The 14,759-nt window shown below is 57.0% G+C and overlaps 1 protein-coding gene across 2 annotated transcripts; it reads left to right on the forward strand.

Annotated features, from left to right (window-relative positions):
- The first annotated feature begins 145 nt into the window (after window positions 1-145).
- ETV5 (ETS variant transcription factor 5) lies at window positions 146-14,742 on the forward strand. 2 transcript variants are annotated; one of them, XM_085311150.1, is made up of 12 exons: window positions 146-292; window positions 364-451; window positions 570-617; window positions 728-778; window positions 6,453-6,582; window positions 7,100-7,375; window positions 9,258-9,520; window positions 10,271-10,333; window positions 10,524-10,592; window positions 10,762-10,934; window positions 13,119-13,220; window positions 13,761-14,742. In XM_085311150.1, the coding sequence occupies exons 1-12, from the start codon at window positions 248-250 to the stop codon at window positions 13,980-13,982; spliced, it is 1,530 nt and encodes a 509-aa protein (XP_085167276.1). In that variant the 5' UTR covers window positions 146-247; the 3' UTR covers window positions 13,983-14,742. The 2 variants fall into 2 exon arrangements, with proteins under 2 accessions (XP_085167276.1, XP_085167277.1); XM_085311151.1 differs by having other exon boundaries at window positions 10,765-10,934.
- Window positions 14,743-14,759: the final 17 nt, after the last annotated feature.

Raw genomic sequence — 14,759 nt, forward strand, 5'->3', positions numbered from 1 at the left:
TTTCTATAGAAATTAGGTGACATCACGAGTGGGGGGCTGCGACCCGGCGCGGCAGGAGCGGGCCGGCTCCCCGGGGAGGTGCGCAGCGAGGCCGGGTCCCCGGCAGCGCGCCAGCCCCGGGGGCCGCCAGGGCCTGATCCTTCTTCCCCCTTCCACCTTGCACCCGCAGCCCTGCACCTGCGGGAGCCCCTGCACGGGCCGGCGTCGATGCTGAGCGCGCCGAGGGCAGCGCCTGCCTCCCCGCACCATGGACGGCTTCTACGACCAGCAGGTGCCCTTCATGGGCCCCGGGGTAAGTGCGCCCACCCATCCTCCCCCATCCCTGGCACCCACTCCACACTCGCTCTCACCCTCTCCTTGCAGAAGCCCTGCGCCGAGGAGGGCCGAGGGCGGCTGGGGGGCGACCGCAAAAGGAAGTTTTTGGAGACCGACCTGGCTCACGACTCGGAAGGTAACTCCTTCCCTTCCCTTTTCCCTTCCCCCCATGCCCGGCGCCCATCAGCATGGCCTCACGCCTGCTGCCGTGGCGGCTTCCCTGCCGAGTCTCTAAGGCTTGCGCTGTCTTCCAGAGCTCTTCCAGGATCTCAGCCAGCTGCAGGAGGCCTGGCTAGCCGAAGGCAAGTCTCCATCTCCCCTTTTTGGCGTACTAAATCCCTCCCAGAGCATGTTCAGAGGACTGAACATGCTACAGAACCTCTATTTTATTTTTTTATTTATTTTTTTTTAGCTCAGGTCCCCGACGATGAACAGTTTGTCCCAGATTTCCAGTCCGACAACTGTAAGTAATTGGGGCCGGAGGAGGAAGGGGGTGGTGGTGGTGGTTGTTGTTCTTTGTGATGGAAACGTGTGGGTTCGCGGGCGCACGTGTGAAACGCCAGGCTCGGATTGGAGCCGCTTCCTTGGGCAAAGTGGAGTTGGGACAGAGCCTCGCAGGCTTTGGGGGCAGAAATGCACGGGTCTATCTGTGCCCTTTTGGGCTCTTCGGGAGGCAGCTTGCGGCGTCCCCATGGAAATAGCCTTAGCTGATGTCTGGGCTCCTCTGGGACTCGCTGCCTGGTCGGAGTAATGTCGATTCGTTTATAAGCGCTCCTTTCCTTTTAAAGTGGATGCGAAAGGGCTTGTTGGTTAGCCACAATCTCGGCAGTTTCCAGAGCTTTTTACAGCCCTGGCCTAGCGCTTTTGGCAAGAGCGGACCTGAGCGGTGAAACTTGAGCCGCTTTAAGCAGCGTTAATCACTGGCAAGCAAGCGTATTTAAAAGGAGGCCAGTGAAAACGCAGTCCCTCTTGCATTGCATAACGGAGAGAGAGAGAGTTGTTTCTTAGCTGTCGTCCCGTCCATCGCCTGAACCTGTTAGGGCAGTGGGCTGGCGCGGGGCGAGCGGCCCTGCACGCGTCTCCGGCACCCGACCGTTCCGGCGCGAGGGGCTCGGCCGCGAGGTGGGGGCCGCCCGGGCTGTTTTGAAGCGTTACCTGGCAAACTGGAGTAGTAGCTCGGTGTCGGTGGCTGGGTTTTGCCGCGAAGGCGGACAGCGCCAGGACTCGAAGGGAATCAAATTTAGCCTGCAGTCGAACAGATTTTTTCGTTCCAGCTTTGTCACAGCATGCAGCAGAGCATCTTAAACTACCGTAAATGCATGTTCGTTATTGCTCTTTGATTGCTTCTGAGTGAGTGGGAAGCTTGCCATTAAACTGTTCCAGACAACCCAAGTTTCAGATGCTTTTTTTGTTTTATTTATTATTTTCTTTTCTTTAAATTCCCCTTTCTCCCCTGAGATAAAAGGCAAGCCCGAAGTCAGAAGCGCAACTTGCTGTTGACATCCTGGTACAGCCCGTCAGCTCTTGCTTGGAGCGGTATAAACTGCAGCATGCGTGGGAGGGTAGCTCTTCTAGCTGAAGCTGTTTCCAGTGCCTTTTGGCAGTCTCTTGTTTCCTTGTAACCTGAAGAGCTTAGGGAGAAGAGATATATATATATATATATATTTTTTTCTGGGCTATGCAAGGGGGGGAAGAAAATTATGGGGTGAGACTTTAAATGTACTTTTAACCTGCTCTGCCTCTGCAGACCCCAGATTCCTGGTGTTGAAATGACTTTGTCACTTAAAAGAGCTCTCTCCACTGACTTTCCACTGTAATAAGCCGCTTTAACTTTTCCTGCGGGGGAGGATAAAGCAAATGTGGCCCTTCAGCAGGGGACCGTATGGGCCAGGGGCACTTGGGTGCCCTGTTGCCTGCACGGAGCTGCTTGCAGGATTTGGGCCCTGACTTGAAGCGCAGTTTCCCCGCTTACGGGCCGTGTTTGCAAGCACCTCTTGCAGCCGCCGAGGCCCCGTTCTCGCCTTGCTGCAAGTCCTTGGCGCGCGTCCTGCCGCCCGCTTGCCGCTCTCAAGTTTGGGAGCACGCGCGCTCCTTGGAAGATGCTTCCCACTGGCCGGGCTTTGCAGCGTCGCTCTCAGACTCGAGAGGTGTTTTCCTCTCACCCCTCAGATGCAGGGCGCCTAGGAGCAGCCCAGATCTCTGGTACTGTAGCACTGGGGGCGCCAATGAATTTGTTTCCCAGGGAATTTTGTCCCCCTGCACACGCAGTTTTACAGCGAAGCCAATGAGCGGGGTAGGGAGCAGGTTATCTTCGGCATCAGAATTAAAAGCAAAAAACTAAAAGGCTCATTGCCGAGGAAGGATCCTTTAAACAAAGGAAAGCAGGAGCCTGGGCTTCTATTTCTGGCTCTGTCTCCCGGTGTGACCTTGGGTGCGTCCTGTAATGCCGGTGCCTTGTGAAGGGGGGATGGAGGAACAGGCGGAGAGGTCAACTCCCAGGTGACAGCTTGAGCAGCTGCCAAGGTCCCCAGCTGGTGGCCACGCTGCAAACGGTGCCTCGGTTGCCTTCCCCTTGGCTCGGCCTGAGGGCGCCGGCGGCAAAGCCAGCGCCGCTCGAGGCTCGGCACGTGCCGTCCGGGTCGGCGCTCGAACTGCGGACGGGGGAGCGATTGCGAACGACGGCAAGAGCGGGAACAACCTGGGAGCTGTTGCAAGGGGGCGGCAGGAGCGATGGGCACAGTTCAGGGTGCGAACACCGGCGTGCCTGGCCTTGCTCTCCCGCCCGGCGGGAGACACCGGGCTCCCTTGGCTTCGGGTTTGCCCTCGTGACTCTTCGATGATTCCCAGCCAAACTTAGGGGCTCGAGGGCAAAAGTAGCCCAGAAAGGGGCCGCCTCTGGCCTCCGCGTGGCTCGGCCCCGCGGCGCTGGGCCGAGACGTGTCGGCGACCTCGTGCGTAGTCGAGCTGCTCCCTCTGCCTATTTTGTAGCTTTTAATTACAGCGAGGAGCGGAGGAACGGAAGGGTTGAAAGCGCCCGCGCGCACAAAGCGCCTTTGAGGCGTTCGGCGCCGGGGCCCGGCGTACCTTTCGCAGTCAGCACCCGGCAAGCAGCCTTGGCGTGTTCCCGGCTCCCCTCGCCTGGCCGCTTGCCAAAAAAAAAAAGCAGCAAGATGGCCCGGGGAGAGCTGTTAGCGGAGGGACGGCCGCAGTGGCGCTGCGCCCGTTCGCCTGGCCCGTCGCGTGCTCTCGCCGGTCCCTGGGGGACCAGTCTCACGCCCAGTGCCTCCGCTCTCCCAGTATGGAGAGCTCTTTCCACTGGGACGCCTGCAAAGGAACTGGTGCGGGCAAGCACGGCTGGGAGACAGCGGGGAGGGGTCCCGAGGCCAAGGAACTGGGGCTGGTTGGGAGAGCAGGAGATGCTCTTCCCAATCAGCCGCCCACAGTTATTTTTTTTTTTCTTTTCTTTTCACTCCTCCTCTCGCCAAAGGGCGTTCCGGCCCTCACCGCAAACAGCCTTGCACAATCACCTCGGGTTTTTTCTTTTCTTTTTATTTCTTTTTTTTTTTTTTTTTTGAATGAACTTGGCGGAAAGGCCAAGTCTTGAAAGAGTAGCGCGGGCTGGCCCCGCGGTGTTTACGTAAGGAATCCAAACGGCGCGCAAAGTCCGGGCTTCTCTGCACAGACAGCTGGTCCCTGTTACGGTCTTTTAAGTATCGTTTCCCTTTTCTTGAATGGCAGCGTTAAGCTCTTGGTGGGGGGGGGGGAACTAATAATATACGTATTTTTTTTTAATTCCCCCTGCTGAATGAATGGAGCGCTCCAAATTGTTTGTGAATGGAGGGCGGCGCCCGCGCGGAGATTTTTTTCAATGAATAACCCAGACCCCATTGTGCAGCTGGCGGAAAAACAACCCAGCTCGAACAACACGGAGACTGTTAGAGAGGAACATGCCCGTGTGATAGGCAGCTGGAGCCTTTCCAAAGCAAGTTCCCCTTCGCTTTCCTGCTGGGCGCCTGGGCCCTAGCAGCCTCTGCGCGGGCCGGGATTAACGCTAGAAGTGCTGAAGGCAGCAGAAACTCGGTTGTTTGGGCTGGAGGGGGTGGGGGGGGAATAAATTCTGCTTGAAAGGACTGCGAGGGACCGCGCTCGCGAGGGACCGCGCTCGCGAGGGACCACTCGTGCCTCTGCACTGAGGAAGAGACAACCTGGGCTTCATGTTTCAAATACTCCTCTAGGATTTTTATGTCCTCAGCACCAGCTGCGCTGGGCTGTTTGGTGGTGGTGGGGGGGGAGGCAGTAAGGAGGGAATCAGCAGCTCTTTAAAGATTTTGACAAATTAGGGGAGCAGTTAATTACCTGGCAAGCTGTGAACAGTTGTCCTGGAGCAATTCATTCCTATCCTGGTTTAACTGGGCTGTGTTTAGACTTTGCATGGAGCTAATGCTCCGTTTCCGATTAGTCTTGGCTCCCTTGTTCTGACGCTGCTTAGGTGAAGATCTCTGACGTGCTTTCCCTTTCCTAGAGTGTCTGTTTTTAGAAGTTGATTAGGTTAAGCACACGTTAGTTGGTTTAAAATTATATATAGTGAGCAGGCTCGGTGAGGCTAGGAAGGATTTGGGTTTGATGGGATGTTTGCCAGTTGAACCCTTCCAATTGCGGCTCTCCATTGCCCACCATCTGCTGGAGGTCCCAGGACTGACTCTCCTTGATCAGGTGGTTGAGCTTGTGCCTGATAGGATACCATTCACCTCGTCCAGGCCAGTTCCAGGAGAAAAGTGGATCCTCTGGGACCACTCACCAATTCTCAGCATGGTTCTGGCCAGCTATTTCAGATGTGCTCCATCAAGGGCAAATGGGTTGCTGCATCCCCCTTGTGAGCCTTTAAGGTCCAGGAGCCCAACTGCATGTGGGCATCTTTGTTTCTCACCCCCTTCCCTAAGACTGGATTGTGGCTGAAGGAGGGTCAGCAGCCGCTGGCTCCAGCATGCAGAAAGGATTTTTTCTTTTTTTCTGTTTTTCTGTGTTGCTGACCTGGGAACAGAGCTGGAATCTTAAACCCTCCTGCTGCGGGATGTGAGCTTCCTGGATGCTGTCAAGGGTTCAGTGTTTTGTTGCTTGCTCAGTGGAGCAACCAAAATTCATTCACAAGCAAAGCTAGCTCAGAGGTGGCTTAAATGTGCAGAGGGGTCTTGTCAGTAAACCCAGAAGGTCTTTTTCTGAAACCTTGCGGTGTAGAACTGGTGCCTATGGCTGAAGTGACTGAGGAAGTCCGGATATCTGCTCTTCTACAGTTGTTTGGTGTCCCTCTGCCAGTTTTTCTGCAACCATAGGATTTCACTTCTTCCCTGGGCTACAAAGTGAACTTCATCTCCTCATCCTGTCGCAGTTGTGCCCAGGGGAGCAGAGCAGATGGTCCATAACAAGCGGAGACTGTACTGAGGACGGCGTCCTTGGGAAATGTGCAGGGCCTGCTTGCTGGTTGTACCAGCTCTTGCATCCCTGACTGCCACCGTAGCTTGGTCCCCTGGGGGCAAATGTCCTTTGGTGCAATAGGCAAGGTGAAGTGGGCTGTGATGCTTGTGGCATAACCCCCTGCAAGGAACTGTGTGGCTGTTCTCCCTGCTGCAGGTGTATTTGGCCACCTTCTTTGCCACAGGAGAATTGCCCCAGGTCAAGGGGACGGTGAGCATCCTGCTGTGCCTGCTGGTAGTCCACCAACAGCTTCAGGCCAAAAAGACAGGTCTCCTGGAGCACACTCCTGCCCTGCCTTGGTGGCCTGATGGCCTTGAGCAGAGCCTGACCTTAGGGATGTGAATGATCCTTCCGTCTACCACTACTGAGCAAGGCTGGCACCAGCTCTTTCACGCAGAGACTGCTCTTGCTTTGCCCTTCTGGGGGGTGTGTGTGGGTGTCTGGCTGATGTCAATGGTGCTCAGAACCAACCAGGTGGCTATCCTAGTCCCCAGGGTCAATTTTGCTCAGAATTGGGTGCTGAGAGCACCCCAAGTAGATGCTACCCAGTGGTAGCATTGCCTGTACTCTTCTCCTGTGCCAGCTTGGGTCCTGTGGCAATGGAGTCAAGGCTGGAAGTCGACAGCGCACAGGTGACTGTGGCATCCTCCTCTTTCTCATTGCAGTGGTCCTGCACGCCCCACCTCCGGCAAAGATCAAGCGGGAACTGCACAGCCCTTCCTCCGAGCTGTCGTCCTGTAGCCACGAGCAGGCTCTTTGCGCTAACTATGGAGACAAGTGCCTCTACAATTGCTGGTTGGTTGCAGATGGGGCCCTGGGGTACTACTGGTTTTGGACATCTCAAGGGAACCCTTGGCTCTGTGGTGGGAAGCATTGCATAGGTGTTGCCAACCCCAAAAGTACTCAGTGGCTGGGTTTGGCTTTGTCTTTCCTTTGGGATGAGAGCCTACCATGCCATATAGACATCTGGAGATGTTTGAGGATGCTGTGTGCTGCTGGGACCAGAGGTACCATGTGGCTGCCCTCCACCCTTAAAGGGTGGGGAGCCCCGAGTGGCCAGACCAGACTATCTTGGGTGGGAAGCCCATGAGGCTTGGGCACCGGGAGGGTGAGGGATGCTCCGACTGTCTGCGACATTGGGTCCCGTCACAGGAACTTGTCTCAGTTGTCAGTCCCTGCAGTATGAGGGTCCCCTGGGGCTGGCAGCCGTCCCACTGCGTTAGCGTTGTTTCCTACCAACCAGTCCTAGGCAAAGCCCTGGCAGCGCCGCTGTCCCTGCGCGTGACGCTCCTGTCGCCTCTCCTCTCCGCAGTGCCTACGACAGGAAGCCCCCCGCCGGGTTCAAGCCATTAACGCCGCCCGCCACGCCAGTGTCTCCTGCCCACCAGGGATCGTCGCTCCCACCGCCGGCCCCGGCCGTTCAGGCTGCTGCCCATGCCACCCCGGCCACCCGACTCCAGGGGGCTCCCCCAGCCCCTCACCCTCTTCAGGAACAGAGGCAGCAAACCTTCGCCGTGCCCCGGCCACCTCACCCGCCCATGCACATGCCAAAGATGATGTCTGAAAACCAATACCCCGCAGAGCACAGGTGAGGAACGCGCCGTGCTTGGGCCATTGCAGCCATGCTGCGTGAGGTGGGTCTGGTGGGTGCCGCTTGTTGCCTGAAATGCAGTAGGTCCCCTTTCGCTTTACGCAGAATTCTAAGTAAAGTGTCACTTTTGAGACTTTGGCCTCTCTTCACAAATGTCCTGCCAGGACTCTCTCTTGGGCACTTCGCTCTCTTGCCAGAGGTCATCCTTATTCAGCGGTTTCATTTCTGCTGCCCAGCCAAGCGCATGGGTCTTTGCTGGTGTTTCCAAGAACTTTTCCTCTCTCGGGATGGATCGACAACCTCAGATTGCGGGGAGGGGATAGAAGGTAGCCAGGACATCTGCCCTTCTTGCCCTTTGCTTGGTTGCAGACCACGTGCCAGATGCTGCCATCTGGGAGCTTGCAGAAGCCAGTGCTGCAGGGCCTGAAGGGGATAACTGCTAGTTGCCCTGTTAAAGCATGGGCAAGGATGTGTCCCTTTGCAGGGACCATGGACTGGGCGATTCCTTTCACCTCCGCAGCTGAAGCGCGAAAGCCAGGACTCGGTCTTGAGTAGCCCTTGACCTTTTTTGATCTGGTCTCATGCGTGGGGTCCTCCGCTGTTTCTTCCGACAGCAGCTTCCGCTCGCTTTCTGCAGACGTAGGATCCTTTCCGAACTCAGCATTTCGGTGCTTTTCCCCGAGCTGACTTGGTTCCTTGGAAGGCTCTTTTGTGCGTTGCCCTAGAAGCCAAGTGTGAACGTGCTTGTGCAGTCAGGGCTTCGCCTCTGCCACGTGATGCCGCCTGTCCCTCACTTCTGCTTTTCCTGGCAGGCGACGTTGTTTCTTGCTTCTGCTAGAAGCTGAGATGCAGGAAAACTGCAGGGCTTGTAATTTTTTTTTTATTATTATTATATCCGGATTTGTCGTAAGACTTACCACTTCCTGCTGGGATCCCTTGGCTCTTCTTCCTCATAAGATGACTCCCTGCTATAATGGGGTTTGGGGCTCCTGCTCGCCCTGGCCTTTCTCAGCTGCCAGCGAGGGCCTGCGCAGACCCTTCGGCAAGGCGCCTCACACAAGATGACGGCAGCAAGGGCCACCGCATGTGCGAAACCCTGCTGCGGTAGGTAGGGCCGAGGCTCCTGCCCGTGCTCTTTCCCATCTGCCTCAGGTTTAGTGCTCTCCAGAATGAGCTCTGCCGGGCCAGGAAGTGGCTGCAGGCTTGCTCTTCTGGCCTGTGGAGCGCTCACGAGCTCCCAGAGGCGACCTTCAGCCATCAGGTTGAGGGACAGGTCCATAGCTGCTCCCTGGGGTGCCAAGCTGTGGGCAATGACCTCTGGAGACAAGCTCCACCAGGCTTGTGCGCAAGCATGCAGGGATTTGGGCGCTGCGGCCACGACACGGGGTACCTGGAGATCCAGATATCAGGGATGCGCCGTAAATGGCACGGATTGGGGTTATTTTTTGCTCCCAGCCTTTGGGTCAAGGCTGAAGCTCCTCGTCCACCCCAGCAGAAACCACGGGGATGAGCCTCAGTGGAGGCCTCCAGAGATGAGCATCCCGCGGCCGAGCAGGCCGGGGCACCCGGCTCCGGGTGACCTGCGAGCTATGCCGAGGGCCGGCCGGCGGGGAACGGCCATGCCGGCGTGGTGCTAGAGTTTCACTCGGGAAGGGCAGCAGGCCACGGAGCGGAAACGGAGTAATCCCCGGCCGTCAGCTGGGAGCGATCCGGTTACAAAGCCAAATGGCGACGGCGGTCGGCGGAGATGGCCTTTCAGGGGGTTGTGGGGACGAGGCGCTGGGTCTCCCGGGGGTGACAGCACCCGGTGGCAAACGGGCGCCCCGGCGGGCGCCCTCTCCATGGGGTTTTCCTCCCTTCTCCTACCTTTCCCCGCCAGGTTTCAGAGGCAGATGTCCGAGCCCTGCCACCCCTTCCCGCCGCAGCCCGGCCTCGCCGGCGACAGCCGCCCCGTCTACCAGCGGCAGCTCTCCGAGCCCGGCCTGCCCGCCGCCGCCCCCCAGCCCGCTCAGGGATTCAAGCAGGAGTACCACGACCCGCTCTACGAGCAGGGGGTTGCCGGCCTGCCCGGCCCCCCCGGGCCCTCTTTCCGGGCCCCCGTGGGCATTAAGCAGGAGCCCAGGGATTACTGCATCGACTCAGGTCGGTATCACGCCCCGACGCCGAGCGGCCCTTGTGTTTCTTCCTCCTCTTTCTCCTTTTTCTTCCCAGGGCGGGGATGGAGGGATGAAGCAGGCGTTCGCCAGATGCCGTGGCATGTGGGCCGGATCCCCCTTCCCCCTCCTCGGCCCTGCTCTCCGGCCCTTTGCGCCGAAGCCCGCTGGCATCACGGAAAAATCCCCTAATCGCCTTAGGGCCTAAAAATACCACCGTGACCTCGGGCTGGAGCAGGGCTGCTAGCGGCGCGGCAGAGCAGATGGCGCTGGAGAGGGGTGGGGGAGGAGGAGACAGGCAGGAGGAGACGGGCACAAGTTTTGCGCGCATCCTTCCCCCCCACACACATCCCCCATCCCACCCTGCTCCCCACCCCCAGTGTTGCTGGGCCCCCTGCGCGGCCCAAATAATGCGCTCTGCTCGGTGGAAAGCTGAGCCGACTTGGGCCCCGCCGTCCAAGGTGGCTGGAGCAGCCTTTGCTCTCCGAGACATGGGCAGCTTGGGGTCTGCACCCACGGCAAGGCTGTGGTGGCCCAGGCTGGCACAGGAAGGGACATGTTGCTCGGAGGAGAAGAGTTATGGTGTCTTGAGCAAAGGGATGAGCGTGTAAGGAGAAGAGCTGATGGGTTTCTCACCTGGGAAGGGCAGCTGAGCGCCCAGGTGAGACCCACCAGGCAACCCCGGTCAGATCGGACCGTGCCGCGAGGTTTAACAGCCCCTCCTTCGTCTGCCTTGCAGAAGTGCCTAACTGCCAGTCCTCGTACATGAGAGGAGGGGGCATCTTCCCCAGCAGCCACGATGGTGAGTGTGCCCAGCATCTCCCCCAGCTTGCGGCAGGCCTTCCTCCAGTCCAGCCTTTGCCCTTCCTCTTGGCAGACTGGGACCAGTTGCTTTCCCTGCTGGATTCGGCCAGGCTTGTTTGCAGCTTGGTGATGGGTCTGGCTGGGACGATGGTGAGTCCCTGTGCTGACTGATGGTCTTCTCCTCCTAGGATTTTCATACGAGAAGGACACACGATTGTATTTTGATGACACGTGCGTGGTACCGGAGAGACTGGAGGGTGAGAAGCTAAGATGGGAGTGGGGTGAGGCATGGGGCAAGCCAATGGAGGGAGGTTTGGGGCTGGGCTCTGCGCCCAGCCGTAGAGCCGAGGCCGACAAGATGGCCCTATGGGGAAGGGGGCTCCCGATGCCAGCAGCGTGGCTGAAGCACCCGTGTCTCTCCGGAAGCAGGCAAAGTGAAGCAGGAGCCCACCATGTACCGCGAGGGCCCTCCATACCAGCGCCGTGGCTCACTGCAGCTCTGGCAGTTCCTCGTCACGCTCCTGGATGACCCTGCCAATGCCCACTTCATCGCCTGGACAGGCCGGGGCATGGAGTTCAAGCTGATCGAGCCTGAGGAGGTATGGGTGGTACCAGCCTGGGGTGGTGGTGGACTTCAGGGGTGGTGGACCAGGGATGGTTGGCTCTGTCCTACCGCCCTGGGTGCTGGAGCCAGGGCAAAGCCTGGAGCTGGGGTTGGTGTCTGGAGGAGTCTTGGCCGTGAGAGGATAGCCAGCAGGAGCTAGGCATCAAGCCGGCTCTCCACATCTTCCCCAGCAAGCTAGAAGAGGCTGAAATCCAGTTGCGAGGGGCAGAGTGGTTTTCAGATGGGAAAGAATAAATCCCAGAACCCAGTTGCCTAACAAAGATTTCTGTGACCAGTATTGCTTCTGCAGGAAAGACTACACTCGCGTTTGATGTGAGGCATGTGTCCTGTTCTCTCAGTGGCTTTTGAGCTGTTTGGGGGTGAGTGGGAAAAGCCAGCAATCCATCTGCACCCAAACAGCTGTTGAAATGCACCTTTGTTTTTTCTTCGCTGCCAGTGTCTCTTTCCCTGTCTCAGCAGCTTTGCAGGGAAAAACTTCTGCTCCCAGCACAGCTGGGCATCTTCAGGTCCAGGTCCAGCCACCAAAAATTTGGCGGTGTTGGCATGGCTTGTGTCCCCCATCAGCCACAGCCATGCTCCATCCCATGTAAGGTTGTTTTTCAGGGTTTCTCCCAGTGGCACTGGCTTCCAGGCTTGGGAATGTGTCTTACCTCTGAAAGGGGGCAATTCCCAGGAGATCCAATCTGTCCACCTTGTGTCCTGCACGAGTTTCTCTCTGCTTATAGCTGAGGGCAGCCACAGCTTCATGGTGACCCCACCCACCACCAAGCTCCTTGAAAGCAGCTTGTTGAATTGCCTCCACCTTTGCTGCTGGACCTTTTGTAAAGATCCGCCCAAGAGGAGCTCTTTGGTCACATCTCCCTCACCCAAAACCACTCTTACGTGTGTTTTTTTGCAATTGGCTCCCACCCCCGCCACCAGTGGTTTCGCTGGTGGCTTTGAGCTGGTGTTGCACTGAGCTTCATAGGTCCCTCCCTGGAAGCGGTGCGTGGAGCTGTGCAGCGTTTTTTCAGGGTGACACAGAGGAAGGAGCTGTTTGGGAAGTAATTGAAACCAGCTGTAGCGCTGAGCTGCACATTGTGGGTAATTGCCCATAATATCTGTTACACTGTGCATGGAAATTGTGGTTTTGAAACTGCTTTTTTGGCAGGCCCCCCTAATCAAATGTCTTTTGATTAGGTCTCCAGTTTAGCACTGTCTGCATTGTGGCAGGCTGCACTCGAATCTGGAACTGCTTTAGCAACAATCGCGTTTTTATTGCCTTTTGGAGCAGGCCAGCTTTTCAAGGGGCTGTGGGGGCGTCTGCCGTGCAGCAAGCACACCCGTGGGGAGCTGGACCCCAGGCTCTGGTCACCTTATTTAGGGAGAGGAAGGAGTGATTCGCACTGATGCTTTTGCAACCAGTGGTACCAGCACGTGCCTTAGCTCAGTGGGGTTTTGCTGGTGCTCGTCTCCTTTGCTTGAGATGAATCCACCAGGCTCTGGCCTTTCAGCACGCTTGCTTTGCACTGGGGAAGAGCAGCGTCTGCCATGCCCATCAGGACCCAGCTCCAGAAGGAGAATGTGCTCTTGGCTGTGTTGTACCCACACTGTAGGGTCCTGGTGCAGGAAACCACAGGACAACCCTAAATTCACGTTTGTCTCTCCCTGTTTGCGCCAGCTTATCTCTCCATTACGTAGTTGAGGAGCAGAAGAATCACTCCTGCCCTGAGCAGATGTCTTGTGTCCAGTTTCTTTGCTACGTGAGGTGAAAAAGGCAGCGTGCAAAATTCAGCTGCTGTAGGAGATCCCCCAGACCAGGTGTCCTGCTTTTGAGGCCGGGCATCCAGCTTTGGGTCTTTCCAGTGCCTGGGGCTGGATTTTATTGCAGTTAGCTCACCGAAACCTCATGGGTCTCTCCCTGGGTAGGTAATGGCACTGCATTGGTGTGGATGTGTGGGGAGCACGTGGATATCTGCTGGGTTTTTTCACCTCCTCCCTTCCCCCCCCCCCCCCCCCCCCCCCCCCAAGAAGTGTGGGTTGGTCCAACCACTAGAAACAAGCCACTATCACGTGTTTCTGATCTATCAGATATTCCACAGTTCTTGATTTTATTTATAGAAGGTCAATGTCCAGATGACAGCTTGAGCTTTCCCGGCCATTTCCTTTCTCTCTCCAGGTAGCGCGCCGCTGGGGGATCCAGAAGAACCGGCCCGCCATGAACTACGATAAGCTCAGCCGGTCTCTACGCTACTACTACGAGAAGGGCATCATGCAGAAGGTGATTCTGCTTCCTGCCCCGCTGCAAAGCCGGGGGCAGGGGCGCCTCGCAGCAGGGCGACAGTCACCCCTGGTCACCCCAGCGCATGAGACAGGGCAGGGGAGGACCTAACCCAAGTGTAGGTCATCCCAGGGCTTTTCCGGTTCCCCCACAGTACTAGGGTGAGAGGGATAGGAGAGCTGCGTTACACTCATTTGGGTGTAGCTTAGGTCCAGTTCTTTGGTTCTTTCTTGATATCTTTCTTTCTTTCTTTCTTTATTTATTTATTTTAAACACACTTGGAAAGAGCACTGTTTATGGGATCAGGGAGGTGATGTTGGATGGCAAACCAAGTCCCACCACAGACTTGGTGCTTGGGCTGCACGAACACCCCCCTCCTCCCCTACCCAGGCTAGTTCAGCAGAGCCTGAGCATTCATTAAAATACCCTTTTTTGGAAGGGGGGACCGAGACAATTCAGTCCCACTTGCTGCCTCTTGCAGAGGAGGCACCTCCTCCACCTCCACCACCACCACCCGCCTTTACGCCTCTGTGCTTTCAGGTGGCCGGCGAGCGGTACGTGTATAAGTTCGTCTGCGACCCCGACGCCCTCTTTTCCATGGCTTACCCCGACAATCAGCGCCCGTTCCTGAAAGCGGAGCCCGACTGCCACGTCACCGAAGACGACACCTTGCCGCTGACGCACTTCGAGGACAGCCCGGCGTACCTCCTGGAGATGGATCACTGCGGCGGCCTTCCCTACGCGGAGGGCTTTGCTTACTGACTTTGCCAGCCAGCGGAGCAGCTAGCACTAGCAAATCCAGTTTGGGCAAGCAAGGGCAATGATTTTATAAAGAATATATTTTGCTGTTCCTATATATATTAAAAGAAAAAAAAAAATGCAAGCAAAACGCCTGCGCGCACGCGCAAACTGGCCTTTAAGCGCAATTGGAGGAATCTAAAACGGCCGGTGACCGTCACCGTCGACTTCCCCACCTTCCTGTCCAAGGGCTAGTGCGTAGGACTGCCCATCGGCGAGACGGTTTTGGGGGGAGACGGAAAGGGGGGGGTTAAACCCCAAATCCTCTGCTCCAGCAGCGCCCGCGGGACTGGTCGAGCCCGCGCACCTCCGCGCCAGACCGTCACGACAATCCGCTTTGCGTCGATCCCGATACGCGTAGCTGCCTCGGGCGTTGGAAAGGGCTTTGATTTGCACAGACGCCGGCTGCGTTTTGGGAGGGGAGCCCTGGCCCGCAGGAGCCTCCCGGCCGCTTCCTCCGCAAAATCCTACCCGCCGGACAGTTGTCCCCAGTAAGCATTGTTCTTTGATACAACAGTTTTTTGGGTTTTTTTTTTTTTTCCAACCCCCCCCTCGTGTCCTTTCCGCATCCCTGTCGCTTCTCCTCCTCTTGCGAGGCTGCGCGCGATGGATTTAATTTCAGGGGAGACAACGGTGGCAGTAGTTATCTCCCTTCTTCCCGCCCTCAATTTTTTTGGATGTTTTAGGAAAATTTCTAAACTGATTTTTGTAGGATTTTTTTTTTTTTTTTTTTTTTTTTTT

This window comes from Rhea americana, unplaced genomic scaffold (genome assembly GCF_003343005.1).
Source record: "Rhea americana isolate MKP2758 unplaced genomic scaffold, rheAme1 scaffold_334, whole genome shotgun sequence".
Taxonomy (NCBI): Eukaryota; Metazoa; Chordata; class Aves; order Rheiformes; family Rheidae; genus Rhea; species Rhea americana.

Bases quoted from the DNA above. Each gene is read 5' to 3' on its own strand.
- ETV5 (XM_085311150.1), top strand. From the start codon at position 248: ATGGACGGCTTCTACGACCAGCAGGTGCCCTTCATGGGCCCCGGG. The intron at 9,521-10,270 runs GTCGGTATCACG...TCTGCCTTGCAG, and splicing joins GGATTACTGCATCGACTCAG to AAGTGCCTAACTGCCAGTCC. The intron at 13,221-13,760 runs GTGATTCTGCTT...CTGTGCTTTCAG, and splicing joins AGAAGGGCATCATGCAGAAG to GTGGCCGGCGAGCGGTACGT.